The 24,535-nt window shown below is 50.4% G+C and overlaps 13 protein-coding genes across 13 annotated transcripts; 5 read left to right on the top strand and 8 right to left on the bottom strand.

Moving 5' to 3' along the window:
• Positions 1-43: 43 nt before the first annotated feature.
• On the top strand, positions 44-1,279 carry B9G98_01152 (Mitochondrial distribution and morphology protein 34; the record flags this gene model as incomplete). Its single annotated transcript, XM_024807710.1, has 1 exon — positions 44-1,279. One exon carries the CDS (start codon positions 44-46, stop codon positions 1,277-1,279), a length of 1,236 nt encoding a protein of 411 aa, XP_024663478.1.
• Positions 1,280-1,307: 28 nt separating this feature from the next.
• Positions 1,308-1,640, bottom strand: B9G98_01151 (Mediator of RNA polymerase II transcription subunit 22; the record flags this gene model as incomplete). Its single annotated transcript, XM_024807709.1, has 1 exon — positions 1,308-1,640. The coding sequence occupies one exon, from the start codon at positions 1,638-1,640 to the stop codon at positions 1,308-1,310; it is 333 nt and encodes a 110-aa protein (XP_024663477.1).
• A 48-nt stretch (positions 1,641-1,688) lies between these two features.
• B9G98_01150 (E3 ubiquitin-protein ligase MARCH6) lies at positions 1,689-4,379 on the bottom strand (the record flags this gene model as incomplete). Its single annotated transcript, XM_024807708.1, has 1 exon — positions 1,689-4,379. One exon carries the CDS (start codon positions 4,377-4,379, stop codon positions 1,689-1,691), a length of 2,691 nt encoding a protein of 896 aa, XP_024663476.1.
• Positions 4,380-4,698: 319 nt separating this feature from the next.
• On the top strand, positions 4,699-6,663 carry B9G98_01149 (Cohesin subunit psc3; the record flags this gene model as incomplete). Its single annotated transcript, XM_024807707.1, has 1 exon — positions 4,699-6,663. The coding sequence occupies one exon, from the start codon at positions 4,699-4,701 to the stop codon at positions 6,661-6,663; it is 1,965 nt and encodes a 654-aa protein (XP_024663475.1).
• Positions 6,664-6,682: 19 nt separating this feature from the next.
• Positions 6,683-11,506, bottom strand: B9G98_01148 (ATP-dependent bile acid permease; the record flags this gene model as incomplete). Its single annotated transcript, XM_024807706.1, has 1 exon — positions 6,683-11,506. One exon carries the CDS (start codon positions 11,504-11,506, stop codon positions 6,683-6,685), a length of 4,824 nt encoding a protein of 1,607 aa, XP_024663474.1.
• Positions 11,507-11,966: 460 nt separating this feature from the next.
• Positions 11,967-15,458, bottom strand: B9G98_01147 (Structural maintenance of chromosomes protein 2; the record flags this gene model as incomplete). The annotated part of the gene is made up of 1 exon (XM_024807705.1): positions 11,967-15,458. The coding sequence occupies one exon, from the start codon at positions 15,456-15,458 to the stop codon at positions 11,967-11,969; it is 3,492 nt and encodes a 1,163-aa protein (XP_024663473.1).
• Positions 15,459-15,625: 167 nt separating this feature from the next.
• Positions 15,626-16,972, top strand: B9G98_01146 (hypothetical protein; the record flags this gene model as incomplete). Its single annotated transcript, XM_024807704.1, has 1 exon — positions 15,626-16,972. One exon carries the CDS (start codon positions 15,626-15,628, stop codon positions 16,970-16,972), a length of 1,347 nt encoding a protein of 448 aa, XP_024663472.1.
• Positions 16,973-17,035: 63 nt separating this feature from the next.
• Positions 17,036-17,800, bottom strand: B9G98_01145 (60S ribosomal protein L2; the record flags this gene model as incomplete). Its single annotated transcript, XM_024807703.1, has 1 exon — positions 17,036-17,800. One exon carries the CDS (start codon positions 17,798-17,800, stop codon positions 17,036-17,038), a length of 765 nt encoding a protein of 254 aa, XP_024663471.1.
• A 298-nt stretch (positions 17,801-18,098) lies between these two features.
• B9G98_01144 (Transcription initiation factor IIA large subunit) lies at positions 18,099-18,953 on the top strand (the record flags this gene model as incomplete). The annotated part of the gene is made up of 1 exon (XM_024807702.1): positions 18,099-18,953. The coding sequence occupies one exon, from the start codon at positions 18,099-18,101 to the stop codon at positions 18,951-18,953; it is 855 nt and encodes a 284-aa protein (XP_024663470.1).
• A 139-nt stretch (positions 18,954-19,092) lies between these two features.
• On the bottom strand, positions 19,093-19,975 carry B9G98_01143 (60S ribosomal protein L29; the record flags this gene model as incomplete). Its single annotated transcript, XM_024807701.1, has 2 exons — positions 19,093-19,288; positions 19,593-19,975. 2 exons carry the CDS (start codon positions 19,973-19,975, stop codon positions 19,093-19,095), a joined length of 579 nt encoding a protein of 192 aa, XP_024663469.1.
• Positions 19,976-20,113: 138 nt separating this feature from the next.
• Positions 20,114-20,902, bottom strand: B9G98_01142 (60S ribosomal protein L8-B; the record flags this gene model as incomplete). Its single annotated transcript, XM_024807700.1, has 1 exon — positions 20,114-20,902. One exon carries the CDS (start codon positions 20,900-20,902, stop codon positions 20,114-20,116), a length of 789 nt encoding a protein of 262 aa, XP_024663468.1.
• A 394-nt stretch (positions 20,903-21,296) lies between these two features.
• B9G98_01141 (putative vacuolar amino acid transporter YPQ3) lies at positions 21,297-22,245 on the top strand (the record flags this gene model as incomplete). The annotated part of the gene is made up of 1 exon (XM_024807699.1): positions 21,297-22,245. The coding sequence occupies exon 1, from the start codon at positions 21,412-21,414 to the stop codon at positions 22,243-22,245; it is 834 nt and encodes a 277-aa protein (XP_024663467.1). The 5' UTR covers positions 21,297-21,411.
• Positions 22,246-22,271: 26 nt separating this feature from the next.
• Positions 22,272-24,482, bottom strand: B9G98_01140 (putative mannosyl-oligosaccharide glucosidase; the record flags this gene model as incomplete). Its single annotated transcript, XM_024807698.1, has 1 exon — positions 22,272-24,482. One exon carries the CDS (start codon positions 24,480-24,482, stop codon positions 22,272-22,274), a length of 2,211 nt encoding a protein of 736 aa, XP_024663466.1.
• Positions 24,483-24,535: the final 53 nt, after the last annotated feature.

Raw genomic sequence — 24,535 nt, 5'->3', positions numbered from 1 at the left:
CATAACCCGCGGCTTGCCAGGTGCACCCTGTTTGTTGTCAGCAATGTCGTTCAAGTTCAATTGGAACTTTTTCAATGTGGAGGAATTGAAAGAGCACAGCAAGGTGGCGATAACAAAGTCCATTGCCGAGTCGAAGCGGCCTGCGATCATGGCCGATCCCCTGGAGGTCACCGACATCGACTTCGGCACCAGCCCACCCAAGCTTGCGTTTGACTCCATCAAGCAAGTCGAGGAGGGCCGGGCCCACATTGTTTTCCGCATCAAGTACGACGGAGACGCTACGATCACTTTGAAAACGCGTCTGCACGCAAACCCGCTCCGGGAACTGTTTATCAGCAATCAATGGCCGCTGTTTGTCCAGCCCACGCTGGTGGGGGCCACGAACCCATTGGAGATTCCGTTCGAGCTCAAACTAAAGTCAATTCACCTGGATGGGTACATGGATGTTGTCTACACTAAAAAGGGCCTCACGGTACTGTTCAGCGATAACATGGTAACCCACGTGGAGACAGAATCAAGTCTGGATGGGGTTCCTGGCGTCAACAAGATGATCACGACAATGCTCACAAAAGTGCTTGCTGAGGCGTTCGAGGAAGACGTGCCTGAGATGGTTTGGAAGGTGTCAAACCCAGACAAACAGTCCCCCGACCCTACACTCGGGCCAAGACGCTGGAGACAGCACCTGATCCAGAAAACAATGTTCCGTCAACTTGGCCTTGGAAGTGCACACATCCCGGACATTACTCCCTTTAATACATTGTCGTTGGATGCAAACATTCCCGGTGCCATTTTGAACACGCGGCAACGGCCCAGTGTGCCGAAAACGCCAAATGGCACGGATGGTGACGGTATCGACATGGCCGATCTCCTGGCCGACGACACGGCCTCAGAGTTTTCGTTCACATCTACTACTTCTACAAGCGAAACCAAACGGCCGAGGAGACGCAGAATCAGCCTGCGCAAAGTATCTGAAAAGCTGGCTTCGGTAACTCCCGCTGGTTCACCAACAAGCACCTCGTCTGCCAGCTCCCCCAGCAAAGCAAAGCCGGAGCTCCAACCGCCCGACCCTTCGACTCCACCGCTATCTCCTGAGCACGCCCTTTTAGAGGAACACGATGACTATGCGGGCTACTCGCCCCACGTTGTCCGGCTGGGCCCGCGACGACACTCATCGCCAAGCCTGCGGTATCATCATCGGAAACTGCGAACCACTTCCTTGCAACCGCTGTCCAAACCACATTTCAGGCGACAAACCAATCTTGAACCAGCATTTGAATAGACTAATTAGCATAATAAATATTTATTTTTTACCCCGACTGCTTGGAGATTGCCTCGAAAACTTGCTTCAGCGCGTCTTTTCGGTTCTGTATTTCGTCCTCAGTGGGCTCTGGCAGGTCCTGGCGTATTTGGCCCAGAATCCACGCCTCTTTCAGGCTCCGAGTGACCACTAACAGGTCCTCCACCGCCCGAACAATCGACGTCGCACTTGCCTCGATTTCGGCCGTTTCCACCGCCATGGTTGGGGTGTCTTTTTCCTGCTCGGCTGCTATGCGCACCAATGCTAGTTGCCGCGATAGCAACCGCTCTGTAGCCTGGTCAATATGCTGAAGAAACGTCTGGGCTCTCTGTGCATTCGACATGCCCGATTAGCTAAGGAGAGGTGATGTTAAAATGTTACTAGGAATAAATTAGTTTTCACGTAGATTGATGAGCTGAACGCCACGAGAATAATAGCTTTCGCGGGCTCGTGAGTTCCATTCGGAAATGTATGCAAAGACGCCGAATCTCATGAGAACAGCATATACAGCCAACAAGAGGAAGCCTGCCCGGGCATCGACGGCGAGGATCTGCTGCAAACGCCGGGGGAGCAACAGCATGAACGCAGTGCGTCCTACCAACAACTTGGCTAAGCTGCCAATCAGCCCGCGCAGCTGCTCCCTCGTGATGGGGTCTATATTGGCTCGCTCCCAAAACAACAGAGGGATTCCGTAGACGACATAGCTGGCGACGGGAACGTGAGAGGTAACAATGGCTCGCTGAATAGCAGGGGGAAGAATTTGAGGGAAGTTTAAGCACTGGTCCGCAAAGAGTCCGAGAACAAGTGTGTAGGTATGGATCCGGTAGGCCAAAAGAGGGTCCGCGGCCATCTGGGTCTTGAGGTGCAGGAACTGCTGGTGGTATTTAAAGATACCCCACATAACAGCTTGCCCAACCAGCAGAGAAATACTACTGTTGGTGACGGGCGAAGATAAAAAGTAGTTGCTAACCATTCTGCCAACAAACAGAGGGAGGAACACTAAAAGACAGGATGAGCAAGCAAGCATCGCCCATAGAGAGACCATGAAAAACGCAATACGGGCCCAGAAATAAGAAGGGCGCCACACCAAGGTGTATTTTTGCAACTCTCTTTCTGATAACCCTTCAACACCATCCAATCTTTTATCATCAGGCGTAACAGGAACAAACAGCTCGAGATTTTTACGCATCTTGAAATAGTCGTTTGAAGGCGCCCGTACAAACTTTCCAGCTTGACCAGCCGGTGGTTTGGGCGCGTCCGCAAACAGAAAGTGGCGAATACCAGCGAGATCAGCACTGCGGCGGAAAAACACAGGGAGCACCATTCTCAAGATTCGGGCCCAGCGCTTTTTACTGAAGGCACCATCACGGTACTGGATCAGAAGCATCCCTGCAAACGGCCATAACTGCAGTAAATCCCAGGTAAATTCAAAGCCCAGGTTGACAGGATACAGAATGGGCAAGATAAACCTTACAAACGTGCAGACAGATCCAATGCCACCCACAATCAAGAAGGTGTACATCACGGCAGAAAGCAAAACCTTGCGAAGGTGGTCAATGAGACCGTTCATCAAAATAGTTCTAACCGGTTGATATCGGGGATCGCTGGGGTCCTGCACGAAATATAAAACACCCGGTCGCAAGAACTTTCGACAAACGGACAAGAATCCTGCTAAGACAGACATGTACAGCAAACCACTCGCCCAATAACTGACCGCAGCTTGGTAAGGGTGGCTTTTGACGTATTCGACAGTGACCCTCCAAGAAACATCAACGAGAGGGAAAATTGCAATATGGAAGTTGATTCCACAGAAAATAGGGAAGGAAATCATTTCAACAACCACAACGCATAAGACCTTCATTGTAGACAAAACGTAAACCATCGAAACAAGAACTCCTCGATACGACTCGTCTGAAAGCATGACCTGGAAGAATTGTCGATAGATAAAGTAAGTTGCCATTGCGATATCGATGTACCCTAAAACCAGAGCCATGATTTCAAACGGTACAGCCTCAGGAACCTGCATGAGAAAAACCCTGGATAAGGACGCCTCGAGATCAACGGGTCCTCGTCTGGCGAAATTCCACAGGGCCTGAAGATAAGCAGGAACATACATCGCAGCATGGATGTGGAGTCGTCCGAGAGCATGGGGGCACCCATAAAATGCAACAACCATGACGCTAAGCTTTACGACAGTGCTCACGATTTCAACAATCTGTTGACCCCATGGAGCACCAACAAAAGCCTCAGCATTAATCCAGATTTCTCTCAAAACACCCTCTCCATCATCCTCGTCGTTGCCGGCCTCAAACAAATCGTCCACATTGTCCCAGTCCTCTTGCCCATCGTCCTGGGCGGGATCAGCCGGCGCAGGGCCCCAGATCAGCCCATTATCATCTTCGTCGTTCTCAGCAGCATTCTGTGGTACAGGAGCATCGCCAACATTGTCGGCCAAGTCCGGAACTTCCATAGGGCCAACCTCGCCATCCTGGAGGTGCTCAATTTCGTGACGGAAAAACGGATCCTCAGTAGTCCATGCACTGACTGTAATGAGTATAAGGGCAGTAAAGATCAACGCAATTAGTGCAAATGTCCCACGCACCGTTGCGTGCTGAATTTCGTTAGGGAGCAGACTGTACGGCCAAGCTGCCTCAAACACAGGCTCTCTTCCGAGTTTAGAAAGGAAAATCTGCAGGATATAGTGGGGCATAACTCTATGCAGGTTATTGCCGTAAATTGTGCTGAACTCAAGCTCGTATTTGAGAGTAATAGCCAGGGTAAGATACCAAATGTGAATCCAGATGAGCATCGACGCGTACCGGGAGCCCCGTCGCACAAGCGTAAGAAAATGATAAATGTGGGCGGTTACCGGCAGCTTTTCGGGCATGTCTGGTTCATAAACGCTAGTAAACGTGTATTTCGTGTGGCACAGCTCGCAGTACTGGCCCTTGGAGGAGTGCTTTAGCCACTCAAGCAAACAGTCCTGGTGTACATACTTGATGGAGCCTGAGCAGCGGCACGGATGATAGAGTGGCTCATCGTCCGTAGCCTCACTGCGACAAATCCGACAAACTTCGTCCATAAAAGATATCAGATCACCGCCTGTTAGAAAGGTTCTAAACTTCCCGGCTTAAGTAACCAGTCTTCTTTATCACTACGTTTGGCCGAGAGCGGGAAATATAGTAGCGGGAAGAAGCGATGATACGGCGGCCACCTACTGCGATAAAATTGACCAAGCAGGAAGTTCTGAGCTATGAGGACAGCAAGCGAGAGGAGAGTCAAAAAACAGCAAACCCTTCTCAGCCAGTTATCGTCCCCAAAACCCGAGAAGAAAGAATAGGGTTGACCCAGCGACCTCATTAGTTAAGGTGCGAGGGAACGCGCTCTTTTTACCATTCACAATGCCGCGTCGCAGTCATCGAAAAGTCACACCAATTGAAGACGATAGCGATTATGGGCCCAGTGACGGCAGTGTTAAAAGCCCGGCTTCTACGAAACGCCGGAGAACAGAGACGCGTGATGTCACGGAAGCTCCCCGGAAACCGCGTCTGGACAACCCATTATTCGATTCTCTCGCCGATAGGGATACTCCTCTAGAGGACGTTGTTGGTGGGACAGTAAGAATGCTTGAATATGACCCCAACAACGGGCTGTTAGATCTGCTCAATTTGGTTGTCAAGGCTGCGGGATGTGCTACTAGCGTGCAACTGACTGCCCCTGGTGCTGCTGCCACTGATCTTGAGGCTGCAACTAAAGGTTATGCCCCAGCTAAATATCCACTCACTTCTGATCGTGATTTTGCACGCCGCTACGCCGATTTTTTCGCCACAATGGTCCCGGAATTGGCGGTAGGTGAAATCTTAGGGACACAGGATAAACTCGTGAAATACCTTAAAGAGTTTTCCACGCTGTCTCTACGCTCAATTCGTCACGCGGCGTCGGTGGCTTTGTTTTCATTAGCTTGTGAACTCGCAACGGTAATTACTGACCTGGAATCTACTCTTGAACGAAGAACTAGACACGTTACGGAGTTACAATCTCAACTTGATCAAATCGTAAAGCTACGTGATATGGCTTTGGCCACTACTTCTGAACGCGTAAAGGATGTGTTTCCTCCTATTCGCGAAATAGCGGCTCGGGCTTTGGCTGCTCTGGACCCTGCCCAACTCGGTGGGCGTTTGTTGAACGATGAGGTTGCAGCAGTGCGTCTGGCTGCTCTGAAGGGGCTTGTTCCTCAAACCCAGGCGCAATGGAAACGTGTTTTGGAAATTGCTCAACGTGATGTTGATACAAGATGTCGAAAACAAGCTCTCAAAGTTCTGGTGGATGGGCCTCCGACTTTGGTCGACAAGGCTAAGCAGCTAGTGTTCGACGCCGATGCGTCCGTAAGAATTGCTACTGCAAGTCTCGCCATTGAAATAACAGGGCAACCATCAGCAAATTATGAAAAGTATAAACTTGATCCTGCATGGGGTGTGCTGCAGGAATTGGGTTCTTTGAATCCGACGCCAGAAGTAGCAGAGTCAATGGCTAAAGCAGGAAAATTTACGTTCAAATCTGCAACCAGCTTTGCTTTATATGATTTTTCAAGATTATCAGTCAGGCCTGAAGATAAGAAATGGGCTGATGGCATCCAAGTGCCACACGCAATTCTTCCCATGGCCTTGGGGTTCGGTCGCAGTGAATGGGAGGAGCTGCAGCCGCGTGGAAGTACGAGTGACGAAAAACTAGAGAAATGCGGTAACTTTGCAGCTGGAGTTTTGGAAACTGTGCCTCGCCTATTATCTGAATACGACCATGACGAGGAGCGCCTTCCCGACGCTGTCCAGATCTTTATGCTAGTAGACCTGGCTGCGGTTGCACGAAGAGGTCTTGAAACCGCATACGAGGAGGTTCTTGCCAAAATCCTTCGGACATTTGCTGACCACACCACTAAAAATATGGCAGTTACAATTCAGCAGGTACTAGCAAAGGCACTGGACGCCGACTCACCCGTAAGCGCTGCCGCGAGTGCCGAGGCACAAAGCTTTTACGACAAACTCCGCAGTAGCCAGCCCCCCAATTTGCTGGCTATTTCGTCTCTTGCCCCGTACATAGACATCTCCGATATGGCCGAGACGGATTTTTGGGCCACCAAGTCAGAAGGATCAGTCGCGCTCGCTCTAGCGCTTGGCACCTTTTACCCAACAGTTGCAGCAAAACACGCCGCGCAACATCTTTCAACTGCCAACGCTGTTGAAGAACTCTTGAGCGTCTACATCATCGCGTCTGTCCAACAAGTCGCCCTCCCTGAGCTTCCAAAAGTGCCTCTATCGGATGTTTCGGAACGTACGCTTGCAGCCGCAAAGGCCGCACGTGTGATTTAGTGTAAATTTGCTAATTTAATTATTTTTTCGCCTTATGTGCAAGCTCCATCAACGCATCCAGCTCGCCGCTCTTTTCACACATGGAATAGAAAATGCCTTCCTTGTCGTCGAGAAGCTCAGCGGGAGAGCCGAATTGGCTTAGTTCACCCATCTCCAATACAATGATTCGGTCGTAATCGGCAATTGTGCGGAGACGGTGAGCGATCGTAAGGATTGTCACATTGTTGAACTGCTCACGAATGGTGGTCTGGATCATGGCATCAGTATCGTAGTCAATAGAAGCAGTAGCCTCATCAAGCAGCATGATCTGCGGACTCTTGAGCAAAGACCGAGCCAAGCATACAAGCTGGCGTTGACCCTGGCTCAGGTTGGATCCACCCTCTTGGACATCACTGGCAAGGTCGAGGAACTGGTTGATGTTCTCTCCAGCGTTGGCAGATGCCAGAGCAACCGCTTCAGCGGCAGTGATAGCTGTAGTATCCTCGGGAACAAGCTTGACCCGTGCTAAGGCAGCGAGAATCTGATCATCAGTGTACTCGTCGAAGGGATCAAGGTTAGACCGCAAGGTACCAACAAACAAGGTGGGGTCTTGTGGAATAATAGCCAAACGAGATCGCAAATCGTGCAAGCCGATAGTCGAAATATCAACACCGTCGATAACAATTGACCCATGGGCAGGTTCCAAAAGGCGGAAAAGAGCAGTAATGATTGTAGACTTTCCGGCGCCGGTGCGGCCAACAATTCCTACCTTGAGACCACCCTCGATATGGAACGAAACCTTCTTGATAACCTCTGGGAGATTATCAGCGTACCTCAAAGAAAGCTCCTTCACCTCAATCTCACCCTTGGAGGGCCAGTTGGCAGGAGGTCTAGATTCTGGGATAATCTCAGCAGCCTCTGGCTCAATGTCGATGTACTCTTTAACACGCTCCATGGAGTTCATGTAGATCACAACTTCGGCATACATACGGACGACCCAAAGAACACTGTCGCCAAACATCATTGCATAAGAAAGCGAGATACCCGCCATACCGGCAGGAAGCCACGATGAGTTGTAAACAATAAAGAACGATGTCGACACACAAATAGTCATAGAGATCACTACACTGTAGAAAGACAGCCAACGGTTAGACATCCACAGGTAAAGGTAAGGGCGATGATTGACATCGATCGCGTTCATATTGGATTTCATGAACCGGCGAGCATCGCTATAGGCGCGGATGGAAACAGCACCAGACAGGGTTTCACCAAATTGTTGAAAAATTGGTGACCGGGTTACAGATTCGTGACGTTTCAGTTCCTGTGAAACAGCCAGATAGAGCTTTCCAACGAGATAGAAAACAGCGCAAACAATCACAGCAACAGGAAGAATCTGAGGCGTAACAAAGGAGATAACAATGGTAACAACGATCGACTCCAGAAAGCTGATAGCGAAAAAGTCGATGGTTGCAATCAGCTCTTGGTCAATACCCTCAATATCCTTGGAGAACCTATTCATGATTCGGCCTGCAGGAGTAGAGTCAAAGAAGTTGATCTTTGCACGCATGATTGCGTTTAAAAGTTTCTGGAACACAACTCTCGACGCTCTCACACTGCCTTGGAACAGAATCATATCACGGCAACCAGAGGCGATCGATGTAAGCAGACCAATACCACCGTAAATACCAGCGTAATAAGTAAGACTTCTCGCGGTGTCTTCATCGAGGCCATGCTCTTGAAGAAGCTCGACAGCAGGCTCAACACAACGCACAATCGCCGTTTTGACAGTTACCAAAACACTAGCGACCTCTTGTTCAGCACCAGTCCAGTGCCGCAACCAATACGCCTGCAAATACTGGCCAGCAGAAATACTTACGATTCCAACGCTCACAAGAATCCACCAGGACATGGGGCCTAATGCTTTGGCATACTCTTTATAAGTAGCAAGCGGGATGCTTCCAAGGCCTCGAGACTCTTCTTCAAGACCACTTTCTCCATCAGCTGTATGATCTTCGATAGCGTGCTCAACGATCTCTTCGGCAGTTGGCTTGTGTGCTTTCACTAGATCAACTGTAGAAGCTGAACGAGACACTGTAGACTCTCTGGCATTCTTGAGCACAAGCTCATCTTCTCCAAGAGCGCCACTGGCACTGAGGACTTCAGGAGGGCCTACTGCAGTGATGCGACCGTTGTCCATGACAATAACTTGAGCTGCCTTTGCAATGGTCAATGCAACGTTGTGGGATACGAGAATTATAGTTCTGTTTGCAGCGATTGGACCAGTGATGGCATTGCTATAAAGAGCCTCGGCCGTATGAGAGTCAACAGCAGACAGACAGTCATCGAGAATGAGGTGACGAGAATTCGAGTACATGGCACGGGCCAAAGAGACACGCTGCTTTTGACCACCGGAAAGAGCAATACCCTTATCACCAATCATAGTCTTGTCACCATCACGAAGAATCTCCAAATCACGGCGTAACTCACACGCATCCAGGACCTGATCATAGCGCTCTTGGTTGAATGGAGCTGCAAACAAAATGTTGTTTCGCAAACTATCATTGACGAGCCAAGCCTGCTGAGGGCAATAAGCGACTGTATCGGTGAGATTTGTTGCCGGGTTGAGCCTTACAGATCTGCGATCTTCGGCATTAGGTAGCCATACCAAACCACTTTCGATTGTCATTTCACCAAGCAATCCCAATAACAAAGATGTCTTGCCAGACCCAGTAGGGCCAATAATGACGTTGACGTCGCCAGGAACAAAGCTCAAGTCGATATTTCGAAGCTTGAACGCGCTGGAATCCTCTCCAGATGTATCCCAGCTAAGAGTAGCCTTTTCGAAACCAATATGCGGAGAGCTGGGGCCGCGAGGATGCTGGGGATTGAGGTTCGTATACTTTGGTGTTTCTTCCTGTTCAAGGTAAATTGCAATACGAGAAAGTGAGACCTTGGCACTCATCACTCGCGAGATGGTTTGAGCAATATCTAGCAGAGGATAACGAAGAATGTTGAAAATAGCGATTGCTGTGAAAGCCACCGATGGTGTCAAAGCCTTACCTTCATACTTGACGTAAACACAAAACGTGGTCAAAGTAGTGAGCAACGGGATCAAAAAGAAAGAGCCCGATGTAAGAGCCCACCAAAGGTAACGCGACAGCAGCAATTTCAGTTCCTTCCGACGCAACTCCATGATTCGTTCAGAGAAACGGTGCTCCCATGCAAAGAATTTGATGATGCGAATAGCAGAAACGGCCTCATTCGTGCGCTCAATACGCTTATCAGTTACAGCCATCATATCTTCTTGAATTTGGCTTTGTTTGTTGGCGGAGATATAGTTGGGCCACATGGTGATAACCATCATGATACAGCCCGCGAACGTACTAACGCCAAGCACGGTATAGAGCAAGTAAACTGAGAACATAATCTCACAAGCAGAAGTTGTGGGGTAATGCATATACGCGCAGAACTCGGCGATCTTGAAAGTATCAACAGACATGAGGTTAATGACAGCACCGGTATTGTTGGGGTTGAATTTGGTATCATCGTCAGAGTCCTCTTCTTCGTCCTTCGTGTTCTCCTCACCTTCATCATCAGAGCCCATCTCAGGATTTGCAGTAGCCACGCGGCGGAACAATGCTTTTCTATAAATCAAAGACATCAATGAAGCACGAACCTGGATCGAAGCACGGCGGCCATAGTAGAAAGTTTGCTGGTTGATGGCGTTGTGTACCATATAAACCACAAAAAGACCAAAGACCATCAAGTAGGCTACTTGCCTGGGCCAAGTATTAGGGTCCTCGATGTAGCGCAAAATCAGGTTAACAAACACGGTTGGCAATAGCCCCAACAACCCACCTATAATACCAGCCATTTGGTTGATAAAAAGTGATTCTTTAAAGGCCCATGCCAAACGCAAGTATAAGCTGCGGTTGGGCATATAGTTCGCAAAGTATTCGACAATATGGTAGGCGTGATCCTTTTCTCTAAGCTCCCAAATGTCATTCGACTCGACTGGCTGTTTTGACGCGCGGAAGATCATCTCGGTGTTCCACGAACATGCAAAAATGCGGAACAGCGAAGAGGTCGGTTCCCGAGAAGGCTCGATACCAGGAACAGTGTATATTCTAGGGGCAATATCGCCAACGGGCGATGAAAACAAAATAACCCACCGCAGAATGGAGCCAACCAACAAAGCAGCCGATATTTGTTGATAAGAATCAGGACTGTTTTTCATATAAGCATTGTAGCTGACAATAACATCAATAAACATGGTTGCTGTATACAGAACCGCACATTGAGTAAAAGGGTGTGCTGGGATGCGATCTGTTCGGTTCATATTGAGGACCCGGAACGCAACCAATAAAACTAGGTAGAGAGCCTGCAGCACTATCAAGAAAGGCAGGTTTGGTGCGTATTCGTCGTAGAAATCGCCAACATCCGTAGTAACCCATGCCACTGATGCAATTAGGAGCTCACCCACTACCAGCACCAGCTCCGACAAGAGCCGCAGCTTGTCAGCGATTGTGCGCCCACGGATAATGACCATTGCATCATCATTGCTGCGGTTTTCGGGCTTTTCGTAGAGGGTTTCTTTGGGGTTGAAGCTGATATTCAGTTGAGACGATGCAGACGAAGATCCCTCGGTAAGAGTCGTTTGCAAAGATGATTCGTCGTCGCCAACAAGTAGCGGAGCTTCACGCCGACTTGAGTGCCAATGAAAGCGCAATTTGGGCAGAATCGCAGACACGGAGATCGCTACTGTGCATGCTAACAACACCGCTGTGGGATAAAGCTGCACATAACGCTGCTGATAGCATGCAGGAATATGGTCTTTTTTCCAAAACGGACCCTCGCAAGTCATTGTGTATGTTCGGTTGATACTCACCTGCAGAACTCGGCCAGATCTTGAGGTTCTCTTCTATCACCGTTCTTTTAACTGGGCCTAAAGACTGGGAGAATGACAAACGGCAAAATGCAGTCATCAATTTTTTTGGTGCAAGGATGCGTAGCCTGCGTGAAGGTCCTATCTCGCGTCAGCAGTAGCCAAGAGTCCTGCGGGCGTTATTGGCATTAGTTCGGGTGTGGATCATCGGCAAAGTGGACCCGTAAAGTGTGGTAGTAGTGTATGAATTCTGGATCCGCAAACACATGCCCTAGCCGGCCAAGATTGTCGATTCAAGCCTCCCCAAACAGACCCATGCAGGGCTCAGGGTCTTTTCGTATACTAGCGATTTCGGTATACAAGTGATTTAAAGCTACTATGCAGAAACGTTTATATACAAATTGGGTAATGACAGCTTTCTATGGGGAGGCTGGGTTGACTACTGCTTGATTAAAACCTTAGATTTACCTTCTTCGAACTTTGTTTGGAAAATCCGATTAGCGTTTGTGAACATGCCGTCTTTGAGACTAACGACAATGAATTGCGAACCCTTGAATCTTGTCTTGATGATATGGCCAATGTTCTGGGTATGGTGTAGATCTAACGCGGCGTCGACTTCGTCCAGGATGTACATGGGAGCGGGTCTGAACTGCAGCAGGGCCAAAATAAGCGACAGAGCGACCAACGAGCGCTGACCGCCAGACAGTTCTGTTAGGCCATCCTTCCATACCGCACCGAGTCTGACACGGATCAACAGACCGCGGGTGATGTCCTCCTCGTCTACAGCATCGAGGCGCGCTGACGAGTTTGGGAGCAAGTCGCCGAAAATGCGGCCCAGGTCTTGACTGACTTGAGCATATGTTCTGCGTAAAGCCTCGTCCTTTTTCTCGTTGATGCTATTCAGTGTGCTCTCGATGTTGGCGCGGTCCCGGGCTAATGTTTTGATAAGTGTGCGCAGCTCCGACTCCTTGGCTTCCATGCTATCGATCATTGTCATAACAGCTTCGTTCACTTTGTTGGAGAGTTTGGGGAGCATGTTTTGCGCTTCCTGTAGCTCAGCCCGGCAGTTCGGTATCGAAACCGATCTGAAATCGTACGGGGTATTTGCCTGTCCCAATAGGGCGCGATTCGTCTCGAGCCATGTATGTTTCGCGAGCATAGCATCATATATTTTACGTTTCTCACCAAGCTGGCTTTCGTATGATGCCAGCTCATGTCGAAGTGACTGTAGTTCAAGACGGTGAGACACAAGCTCCCTTTTTTCAGCAGCCAAGCGCTCCTCTGAAGATTGGATGGTTGCAGCGATTTCAGCGACCTGCTCACACATGGCTTCCATATCACGCTCCAACTGACTCTGCTCACGTATGAGAAACTGGCGTTGAACATCATAACGCTCCAACGCCTCGCCTACTTCAACGAGCAAAGATTTAGTCTCGTCGATCCGCGCAGTTTCGACGGATATTGTGCCCTCCAGATCCACGAGCTCGTTTTGGATTTGCGTGTAACGAGCTTCATTATCGGCCACCTTCTGAGACAGGCTGACCTCGTTCGATTTGAGGGCTTCCACCTCCTTCTTTAGTTCATTAAGCTTTTCGTCCTTGTTAGAAGAAAACTCTTTCATATCTTGCAATACGGTTTCAAGATAGGCTTCGGATTCAGATAAAAGGGCTTTTTGTTTGCTGATATGTGCTGTCAATTCCAAAATCTCGCTTTCAGTGCTTTCAGCCGCGTTGATAACTTGAGCAGCGGTGCCGCTGGTCAAGTTTTTCTCCAACAGATCGCGCTCGTAAGATTTGAGTTCACGGGACTTTTTCAGATCTTTGATACTGTCTGCCTGAATCTGAAGTTTGCTTAATTGCTCCGCAACCTCGTCGTGATGTGCCTGGAAAGAAGCGATACGATCCTGCAACTCGCAATATTGGCGAACTGCACGGTCACGGCCAGATCTTCCAACATCACCACCTTGCAAAGTGCCGTTTGTGTCATAGGTCGCACCTTCCCAGGTAATGGACCGGACCCGAGGACCACCAAAAGTGACTTTTTTAGCGATCGCATCGTTTTTGCAAATCATAGTTCGACCAAACACATAAAGCATTGCAGGGCTGATCTCTTTATCAAACTCCAACAAGTCCAAAGCCCACTCAACCTCTCCTGGAGCGCCTTGAGCTTTGGCGGCCTTGATCTGAGCCTCTGTGAGAGGCATGGCCTTGATCTTGTTCAGCGGAATAACAACGACCCGGCGTTTCATACCACTCGAAATAATTTTCTGACCAGTGGTGTCAGAGTCAACAACCAGGTTATATTGACGTGCTCCAGCCACTTGTTGTAATGCAATAACTTTTTCATTGTGCCCAGGTTTGACACGGTAAAGATTCACTAGAACCCCCTTGACAATGTCGCTGCCGAATCCGGGTAGATTGAACTCGAGCTGCGGGACCTGCCGCACTATTTGTTCAATCTGTCGGTTCAAGTTATTAATTTCCTCACGAAGTTTCTTGTCTTTGTGCACGAGCTCATCGAGTTGGTTTGTATCAGGCCCGCCTTTGGTAGCGATCTGGGCATCGATCTGGGACAGCTCAGCATCCATTCTCAGCAGTTTTGTCTTGAGATCCTCAATTTCCTCTCGAGCCTTTTTCACGTCTTTGGGAGAACGGTCTGCTTCTAGTTCGGACTTGCGCTTTTCGGCCTGACTGATACTGGTAGTGAGTTCTGTGATTTTTTCTCTTGCCAGCTTGGCTTCGTTGGCATAACCTGTTTCCTTTTGGTTGGACGTTGAAATACCCGTTTGCAAACTTCGCAACAACTCCTGTTTCTGTCGCAATTTCTGCTCGGCCGATTCATGCTCGGCCTTTAGGTCTTCAAACTCGGCCTTGAATCCATTAACCTCTTGTTTGTACTTTTCGCATGTTTCCTGTGCAAGAACAAGCTGCTCCTGTGATGTAGCTAGGCGGGCCTCATCGTCGTTTCGCTGGTTGATTTTCATCTCAATCTCGGTCTGTATTTGGGTCAGCTCCCTATCGAACTCTTCTGACCTTTGGACGTAGTCGTTAGATGGCAAAGCGGACGTTCGACTTTCTTTAAGAGACTCCAGTTCAGCCATTAATTCTTCCACCTCCTGCTCTTTTCGGTCTATTGTGTTGGAGAGAAGGTCAAAGCGGTCCTGTTTTTCTTTGTGGAGCTCTGCACTGTTGTGAACCTCATTGGATAATTTCAAAAAGTCATGGGTAACAAGAATCTTCTCGTATTTATCTATTGTGGCCAAGCAGTCCAGGTACTCCATGTAGTCGCGTTTCTCTCTTCGCAGCTTCTCGAGCTTCGGTTCGATTTCCTCTTTCAGTAACGACTTGATCTCTGTGATCTTTGTTTCTTTTCGCGTCAAGTCACGTACAGCGACCTCTCGGCGAGTTTCATACATGCGAGTTCCGGCTGCTTCTTCAATTAGAGCCAGAATCTCCAGTGGCTTCATATTCAGCACTTTAGTGACCTGGCCCTGCAAAATGAGAAAGTTCGGGTTGTTGACATTTAGTTGAACCGATTGGAAGAGCTTCTGGACATCTGCTTGGGTCGCTCTGTGGCCGTTTATAAGGTATTTCGAGGTGTTGCCCACGGCGACTTGACGAGTGACCGAGATGGTCGGGAAGTCCTCAAAATTGGGCGGGGACCGACTCTTGTCGCTATTGTCGAATACAATAGATACGCTGGCCTTTGTGACGCCAGCCTGGCCGCGTTTATAAATAAGTTCTTGTTGGTTCTGAGCTCGCATGGTCGCGGTAGACGTGATACCCAGAACAAAGCAGATCGCGTCCAGGATATTCGACTTGCCGCTACCATTCAGACCTGTGATACAATTAAAAGACGCGTCCCAGTCTGTAATTACCGTGCGTGTGGCATAGCTTTTAAAGCCGTCCAAAACCAGTTCCTGAACGCGCATGTAAGCAGATCAAAAGTAAACAAAAGTTCGATGTAAATAGTGAGGCGCGCAGTGCCTGCGAGTTTCGAAATACAATAAAACAGGGACGAAACGTCTAAATATTACGCCCAAACGCTCACCACTATTTGGTCAGTGTCCACAATCACCGGAGCTTGGAGAGCTGACATATGCATCGCGTAGCCTATTTGCTGCTATGCGGGCTCACAATCGCTCTGCTGGTGTTTCTGAACAGCACTCAGTCGTTTCTTCTGAGTGACAAGTACAAGATAATCGGCACTGGAAGCATTGCTGGAACATTGGCATTTGCCGACGAAATCATGAACATTATGGCCGCGCCACTGTGGGGCGCTTTGAGCGATAAGATCGGCACTCGATACGTCTCGGTTGCTGGTATGGCCATCATGGGAATTGCGGTTATTTTTTACCCCCGCGAAGACACAATCTACCCTGGGTTGCTGTTTATGCGGCTGGTGTTCGCTCTGGGTGCCTCGGCCTGTGTGTCAATGGTGGCCGCTATTCTGGGCGAGTACTCACAGCTCACGGGGCCTTTGCCTGAACTCGACCAGGCGCCAATGCTGATCAGCGATGACCAGTATTCACCAGAGCAACGATCCAATGGCAAAATGGCAGGCCTCGTGGGCCTGTGTTCTGGGCTCGGGGCGATTTTCGCTGTCGCGGTGTTTTTACCGCTGCCAACGAAATTTAATTATGATGAACATCCAGTAAGCGCTTTGAAAAGTGCGTTTTTGATTGTGGGTCTGTTTGCTCTAGCCGCGGCGGTTGTCTTTTTCTTCACATTGTACCAAAACAAGGCCAAAGGAATATCTGTATGGCTTTTGGGCAAACAAGTATCGATTTTCGATGAGGCTGCGTTCGATGTCTCTCCGCAGGTGATTCCCTATTTTGAGCTCATCAAATCTGGATTCGCTGTGGCCAAGGATGATACAAAACTAAAGTACGCATACATGGGTAGCGCAGTGGCTCGAGCAGCAACCGTGATTACTGCACTGTTTATTCCGCAATTGGTGAACGACTGGTTCAGAAAAAGCGAACTCTGCAAGCCTGACGAGGGCTGCCGCGAAGCGTATATCTTGGCGGCAATTTTGACGGGCGTGGCCAACACTACTGCGTTATTGTTTGCGCCCATTTTTGGCTGGGCTGTCGACCGATACGGCCACTATATCGCTTTACGGATCAGCTGTATAGTCGGAGTGATTGCCATGATTCTTATGTCCCTAGTTCAGTCCCCCAAAAGCACTACAGCTACGGCTGCAGCAGCCTTGCTGGGTATTGCCCAGATTGGAGTTATCACTATCTCAATGTCTATGTGCACAGATCGTCGCCGGGATATTGCCGGGTCCGTTGCCGGCGTGTATTCACTCTGCGGCGGCGTGGGCATTCTCATAGTGACCCAGGTGGGCGGCCAGCTAGCCGGGGTCTGGGACAAAATCCCGTTTGTTGCCGGGAGCTTGCTGTATGGCGGGCTATTAGCAGCACTGACGAATCGACGATAGGATATGAAAGATTAGCATGAGATATTTAAGCTAAACTAGTTTTCGTAAAAACAAACAACCAGCTTACTCCTGGATCTTCTGAGAACCGCGGAGCAGACCAGTGCGGCGGGCAGCAATAAGACCAACCTTCTGACCGGGGACGGCGCCACGGGAGATAGTGGAGGCCTTACCAATGTGCTGGTGGTTACCACCACCATGGGGATGGTCGACGGGGTTCATGGCAACACCACGAGTCTTGGGCCAAGAGTTGCGCTTGACGCGGTACTTGTGGAAAGCGTTACCGGCCTTGAGCAAAGGCTTGTCAGTACGGCCACCACCGGCGACGACACCGACAACACCACGGGCGTCAGAAGACAGGATCTTCTTGGCACCAGAAGGGAGCTTGACACGGGTCTTGTTCTCATCGGCGTTGTGGCCAATGACAATAACGTAGTTACCGGAGGTACGACCAAGAGCACCACGGTCACCGACCTTCTCCTCGACGTTGGACATGATAGTACCCTCAGGGACGGAGCCGAGAGGCAAGATGTTGCCGACGGCCAAAGCGGCCTTCTTACCGGCGTAGACGAACTGGCCGGTGTAGACACCCTCATTGGCAATGAAGGTCTCGACCCGGTACTTGTAGCGGTAGGGATCGCGGAAAGCGACCTTGGCCAAGGGAGCACCCCGACCGGGGTCGTGGATGATCTGCTTCACGAGACCACGGGTGTAACCGTGGCGCTCGGCGTAGTCCAAAGTGCGGAGCTTAGCGGCACCCTTGCGCAAACGAGTGTGAGCGGTGAAAATAGAACCGTGACCCTTACGCTGGTTTCTGATAACGCGACCCATTCTGAAGGTTGGTTTTCCAGTTCCCGAGTGTTTGGCTGGGATATTGAATGGCCTGGGCGGTGTCACAATAGGGCTAAGCCCTAGGTCGACTTTGGTAAGCACCGGCGGTTTTTGACCTGCACCGGCATGTTTCCAGTTACCCGCACCCAGGAAATCAATAGCATATACAGTTACGTTCAGGCAAATGCCTCTATGATTAAAGTTGTCTTTCAATTAGAGTTTCTCGTCTCCCACCTGTACCTGCTTTTTTGGGAAGCCGCACAGAAGCAACCCCGCTGAGTCAACTCTACGTCGTCCAATGTCCAACAACGTGGGGCCGCTGTACTCGTCCATTATCGAGACGGTGCTTCAAGAAGCGACGAGAGAGTTTGAAGAGCACGGTGAGGATGTCAGTGTGCTGCGGTTGCTGCGCACTGCTTGGCAAAAACGCCTGTCGGAGATGCACATCACAGACAGCCTGCCCTGGAACTATGAGGCACCTGCCGCAGCTAGCAATGTTCCGTCGATGTTTCCAGGAATTGACATGTCCACGAAGCCGCAACAGTTTGCAATGTATCCGGGTATGAGTGGTGTGGGTGCTAATGGACTGGACGGAGCAGCACCGTTGCTTGATGCAGCCGCCCCGCCCATGTCTAATTACGTTAAAAAGGAAGAGATTTACGGAAACCCTGCGGCGCTGCGGGCAGCTCAGCAGGTTCAGGCGTACGGTTCGAGTCTGCCCGGTGTCGACCAGAGTGTTTTGGGGCTCATGAACCGGGCCGGAGAGGACCACGACAACGACAAGAACGGACTAGTACTGCCAGGCAACATTCCGCAAACAGATGGGCTTGCAGAAGATCCCGAGGACGTCCGGACGACAATTGGCAAGATCATGGCCCGTCATATGGTCGACGGCGATGTCAACGACGGCGACGACGGCGACGATCTGGCTGGGTTGAGCGACGAAGAAGTCAACAGCGACTTGGACGACAGCGAAGACGAATACAACAGCGACAACGACGTCGAGGACCCTAGTCTGGGGGTTATGTTGTGTTTGTACGACCGGGTGCAGCGTGTCAAGAACAAGTGGAAGTACGTGCTCAAGGACGGCGTTGCAACGGTAAACAACACAGACTATATATTCAACAAAGCGACCGGAGAGTCGGAGTGGTAACAAAAAGTAGCTTAGGAGAATTAACTTCCTTAAATCTATTTACTCAAGGTGTGTGGCCAGGCTAGCTGGGGAGCAACGCCCAAGGAAATCAAATTTTCGGCAAGGCAAAGTATGCATTTTAATAGATTAAAGAGTGCACTTACTCGGCCTTCTTCTCGGCAAGAGCCTTGGCGGTGCCGCGGAGAGCCCAACGGTGGTTGCGGCGGAACTTGGCGTCAACACCACGCATGGAGGGGTAACGGAAGGTATGGGGCTTCTTGATACCGTTGCGGTGAGCCTTCTTGTTCTGGTTGTGGTTGGTGTGGTTCTTGGACTTGGACATTGGTGAAGGTAGACTGCCGCCTGGCCACGATGGGGGTTGAGTGGGCTTTAGTTTAGGGCTCTGCCCTATTTATGCTTAGTAAGGAGAGTCCTCCGGCGATTGGCTGTCCGGGGCGGCCCGCGTGCAATGAGTCTGAGCTCCGGGCTGGTGGTGGGCAAACGGTTTTTGTCAATCATTTTGATACAACGCTATATCAGCTATTGCCTGGGTCCGGTGTCTTGCATCCGAAACAAACGCCTATCAGTCGACCTTTCTAGAAAAAATCAACTACTATACAGAATAGAACCCAGTAATTAAAAGAATTCCCCCATACTTACTTGAGCTTGTTGAATAAGACAGGGGCAATGTGGTGGTCAAGGCACTCAGACAGGTGGAAGAACTCCTCAACGCAATCCTCCTTGTAGTCCTTATCCTCGTAGCCGTCCTCTTCCATCTCGGCAGTGACGCGTGCAACGCACTCGTCAAAGTGGTGCTTGGCGCTCTTGCACACAGTCTGGGTGTACTGCTCGCGCATAGTCTCCTGAGGGTCGACGGGCTCGTCGTCCTCGTCATCCTCGTCGTCCTCGTCGTCCTCGTCGTCGTCCTCGTCTCCTTCCTCGTCGGCGGGAGCGTCCTCAACGGGTTCCTCGTTATCGGCCAGTGCCACAGCGGGCAAGAAAGACTCTTTTAAATCAGACCAAAGGGTAGCCAAGCCAGACATTTTGGGTGATCGCAACAGGAGAAGGTTAATAAGATGGGCATTTTATTGGTTGGCCGGGTTGGCTTAGTAATAAGCGGCCGAGTGATTAAGTCAGCGAGCAGGCGGAAATTGCAATATTTTTCAGTACATGAATTAAATCTAAGCGCGGAGCGAAGCCTCGTAAGCCTTGCGGCGCTTCTCCTGCTTGGCCTGGGCCTTGAAGCCCATGACACCACCACCCCACTTGCGGCGAGCCTCCTCGGTCTGAGGGACGTAGCTGGCCTGGATGGCAGACACCAAGTTGGAAAGAGCACCAGAGTCCTCGGAGCGGACCTCGTTGATGGCGACGACGGCAGCGGTCTTCTTGTGAACAAGAGTACCGAGACGGGCCTTACCCTTCACAATAGCGTAGGGAACGCCCATCTTGCGGCAGAGAGCAGGCAGGAAAACAACCAACTCAATGGGGTCGACGTCGTTGGCGATCAAAACCAGCTGGGGCTTCTTGTTCTCAATCAAAGAGACAACGTGGTTGAGACCGTACTTGACGACGAAGGGCTTCTCGCTAACGTCCTCCTTCTTCTTGCCCTCGGCAATGGCAGCAGCCTCCTTGGTCAGACGCTCCTTCTTCTCAGCAGTAGTCTCGGGACGGTACTTGTTGAGCAGCTTGAAGGCCTGGGAAGCAGTGTTCTTGTCGAGAACAGTCTGGAACTGGGAGATAGCGGGGGGGACCTTAAGGCGCATGCTCAAGATCTTCTTCTGGCGCTGCAGACGGACGTACTTGGGCCACTTGACGAAGCGGCTCAGGTTAGTCTTGGCACGCAGGCTCTCGCCAACGCCGAAAGAGCGAGGACGAGACTCGAAGAGAGGGTGGGCAGCAGCCTTGGTCTTCTTACCGGAAGAGGGCGCAGGGGCCGGGGTCTTTCCTTTTCCTTTGGCAGGCTGGGTCATTGAGTGGTCAGTACAAGTTCGAACAAAACAGTTAAAAAGGTAAAGAATCCCATCAAGCGTGCTTGAAGTGGTGCTCTTTTCATGATCACTCTACAGTCTCGCGGTGGAGACTCAGCCATTTGCTTTTTGTTAAAAAGTCAGTGTGCGAGACACTCTGTAGAGCGGATTCTTCGACACGGCTCCCGACGTTAAACAGCCCTTTACGGCCCGCCGGTCACCGTGCCCAAATCACCAGAAATAGTGCCCTCTCCGTACTCGTTCGAGGGATTCCCTTTTAATTCATAAACTTACCATTTGAAATATGTGTTGTACGGTCCGTCCGTCCGCCGGGAAGTGAGTGTAAGCTTCATCGCCGTGACTGCTAGGTCAAAGCCCTAGCGTTTCCCAGCATGGAGCGCCGGTAAAAATCCGCTGACTCATTCCGAGCCTTATCGGTCTGCACAGATCTGCACCTTGGTTGTCAACCGTAATTGCAGTCATTCCCGCTCGCCTTCTGCTCAAACACGTGAATGTTCTTCTCCGCTTCAGGATACACTCCTGAAATCCCGCGCGAGTTCGTCGTCGGCTCGAACATTTGTGGCTCTGTCAGTGTGGCATGCTGGGTGTTTTTGTTACTTCCCCAACTCATCGAGCAATATAGGCTCAAGAGCGCCGACGGTATTGCAATTGGCTTTATCACATTGTGGATGATCGGTGATATCGCAAATTTGCTGGGCGCGGTTATCGGCCACCTGCGGCCAAACGTCAGTCTGTTGGCGCTGTGGTTCTGTTTCAGTGATTCTCTGCTGGTTCTGTCTTATATTTACTACACACACAAATCAAGACTTCAGAAAATGCTGGAAGAGACCAATGAAGACACCCCCCTGCTTCCTGGACCGGCCGAATCGGAGCTGGACCATACCCATCATCATCATCACCATCACGCACACCACGCACCCTGGTGGTTATCTACCGGTTTGCCCCTCGTCTTCGTGTTCTTGGTTTCCGCTGGCTCATATATGTTGTCTGATTCAACCCCTGACGACGGCCCCGAGGAGAAGCCCCTGGTCGCAGAGGTTCTCGGCTACTTTTCGGCGGCAATGTACCTTTTCGCTCGCATCCCCCAGATCATCCAAAACCATCGCCGTCGCAGTGTCGAGGGCTTGTCAATGGGCTTCTTTTTGCTCAGCATGCTCGGCAACTTGACCTATTCTGGCCAGATTCTTATTTTGCGTCAAGATAAAGAGTGGATCATGCTCTATTTGCCCTGGCTCCTGGGCTCTGTCGGCACCGTGTTCGAGGACCTGGTTATCTTCGGCCAATTCTACCTCTACGATGACGACGACGAAATAGACGACGAGTAACTGTTTATATTTATAGCTCTGTACTTTTAAAGCTCCCGATGTCCAGCATCGAGCTCTGGCATATTTATGATATTTGCAACAAGCGCAGTCCATCCAGTGAATTGTTTAGCACCCTTGGCTGCTCCGTTCATCGAGTCGTACTGTTCCCACACTGCTCCTGTGGTCTTCCATTGCTTGTACACGTTGTTCACAACGTTCCGGCGCAATTCGTTGAATAGCTTGGCTGCCTGCTCTTGAACAGCCTCAGAACCATGTTCATGGTAGTATTGGAGCGCCTCCAGAGCAAGGTAGTTCATGTTGATCCAGACGGGGCCGCGCCAGTAGTTCTCGCCAATGCCGAAAAAGCCATCAGACTTGGATAGAGAGCGAATACCCACATTCGACCACAACTGATCTTCGTCACGAAGTTGATGGATCAGTGACAGTAGACGCTTTTCATCTTGCGCATCAACAAGACGAAGGAAGAAAGGCAGGTGGGAAACGTATCCGGGGTGGCACACGTGAACGTCCTCTTCAAATTCATCCACAGCAACATCGCAGAAGGTGTTTTGGTCGGAGCTCCAATGAAGTGCGACCAGATTGGATTGAACGTCCTTTTGAATTTTGGCAAACCGCTCGGCGTCCTTCGACTCGCCAAGCACGTCGGCAATTTGCGCTAGCGAACGGGCCATGGCGCCAACCCAGCTCAGCAAGTCAACATGGAGCTCACCATCAGAGGGCTCAGATGCACGCGGATAGTCGTCAAACCCACTAGTCAACACATGAGTAGGTGTGCGGCCTCTCCAGCGATAGCCTTCACGAAGCGAGGGGGGTTCACGATCATAGCCCACAATGTCGCCCTGTTGAGAGCTTCTGAACCATTTAAAATGCTGTTTGAGAGCAGGATACACGTCTTTGAGCAATTTGATCGATGCGGGGCTCTGTTTAGCACTGCCGACTTGTGCCAACATCATCAAAATGGTAGGAGGGTTCGCATAGTCTGGGTATTGTACCTGGAACTCTTCGGGAACACGCGAACGGGCCTCAGGACCAAGAATCTGTTCTCGACCAATCCATCCATCTTCATCCATGTTGCTGAACCACGAACTGATTACTTGGAGGCATAGGTCGGGGTCGTAATCGAACAGACCAATCAAATGGAAACCTTCATCCCAGTAAAATCCTCTAGGGAAAAATGCACGAGTAGGAGTGAACGTGAGCAATGATTTAGGCTCAGTCTTGTCAACAGACTGACGATTGTCAGGATCACCAACCAGTGAGTCTCCGTAAAAGTAGCCCAGGCCAGCAGCGAGATTGGACACAAGCTGTCTGGCAAACTCTGTAAACTCAGGAGCTTTGAAAGGAGTCCGGGGCTTGAAAACAGTATCAAATTTGGCTTGCTGAGCAGACTTGAGCTTGTCGAATGCCTTGACACTATACTTGAAGGCTTCTCCGCGAGGGCCATATTCGATGTCAAAGGCAAATGGACCCTGGAATGATTTTTGAACCATATGGAAATTGGACCCCGGCTGGTGAGTATTTGCAAGAGCGAACGTAGCAAATGCCGGGATATCCTCTTGGGCATCAGGGAACCGGGTGTTCAACTGATTGACATGTTCCTGAGCCAACGTCAGGAAGATCTGTCGTGCTCGCCAAGCATTATCGTTTGGCACATTCATTGCAGCATATTGTGTGTTTTGACCAGGTCGGTCAGCTGCTACAGGATGCGAAGACTCGGGGTGAGAGCCGTGGGCATCGACGATCTTGAGATCAAACCGACCAAGTTCCGGGCTGGAGCCCTCAATGAGCGTGTCGCCTTTGATTCCTTGAGCCGTTAGCATGGACTTGAGTTGCAGGTCGCCATCTCCTTCGATGGCAGTGTAGTACACCAACGACAGCACCGCATCGGGGGATTGGTCACCCTCAACCCGTACAACCCAGCTGTCGCCATTCTCTGACTTGAGCAACGTCGTGCGCAGAGTGACACTGTTCTCTTTATCAACGATTGTTTGCTGGCCGCCAAGACGAGGATCGTAATGATCCCATCCAAACGTCACGCCCTGATTATCCATGGTCACATCGTGACGGAGGTTGTTTATGCCCCGTATGTCGTTGGCATTATACCACATGAGTCCGGAAATCAGAGAATGTGGAATCCGAGGCCTCATGCCGAAATATACATTGGGGCGATACGGTCCCCACAGCAAGGGATCCGCAAAAGCCACGCTTAACAGCAGCGCGACCACCAAACTGAACATGACTAAGTGCCAAGATGGATGCGGTCGCTGAAATAGCTCGGTTAATGGACACG

The sequence above is a fragment of the Wickerhamiella sorbophila genome (genome assembly GCF_002251995.1).
Source record: "Wickerhamiella sorbophila strain DS02 chromosome Unknown contig1, whole genome shotgun sequence".
Lineage (NCBI taxonomy): Eukaryota > Fungi > Ascomycota > Dipodascomycetes > Dipodascales > Trichomonascaceae > Wickerhamiella > Wickerhamiella sorbophila.
Note: the sequence above shows the minus strand (reverse complement) of the source record. Positions and strands in the feature narration are given on the sequence as shown.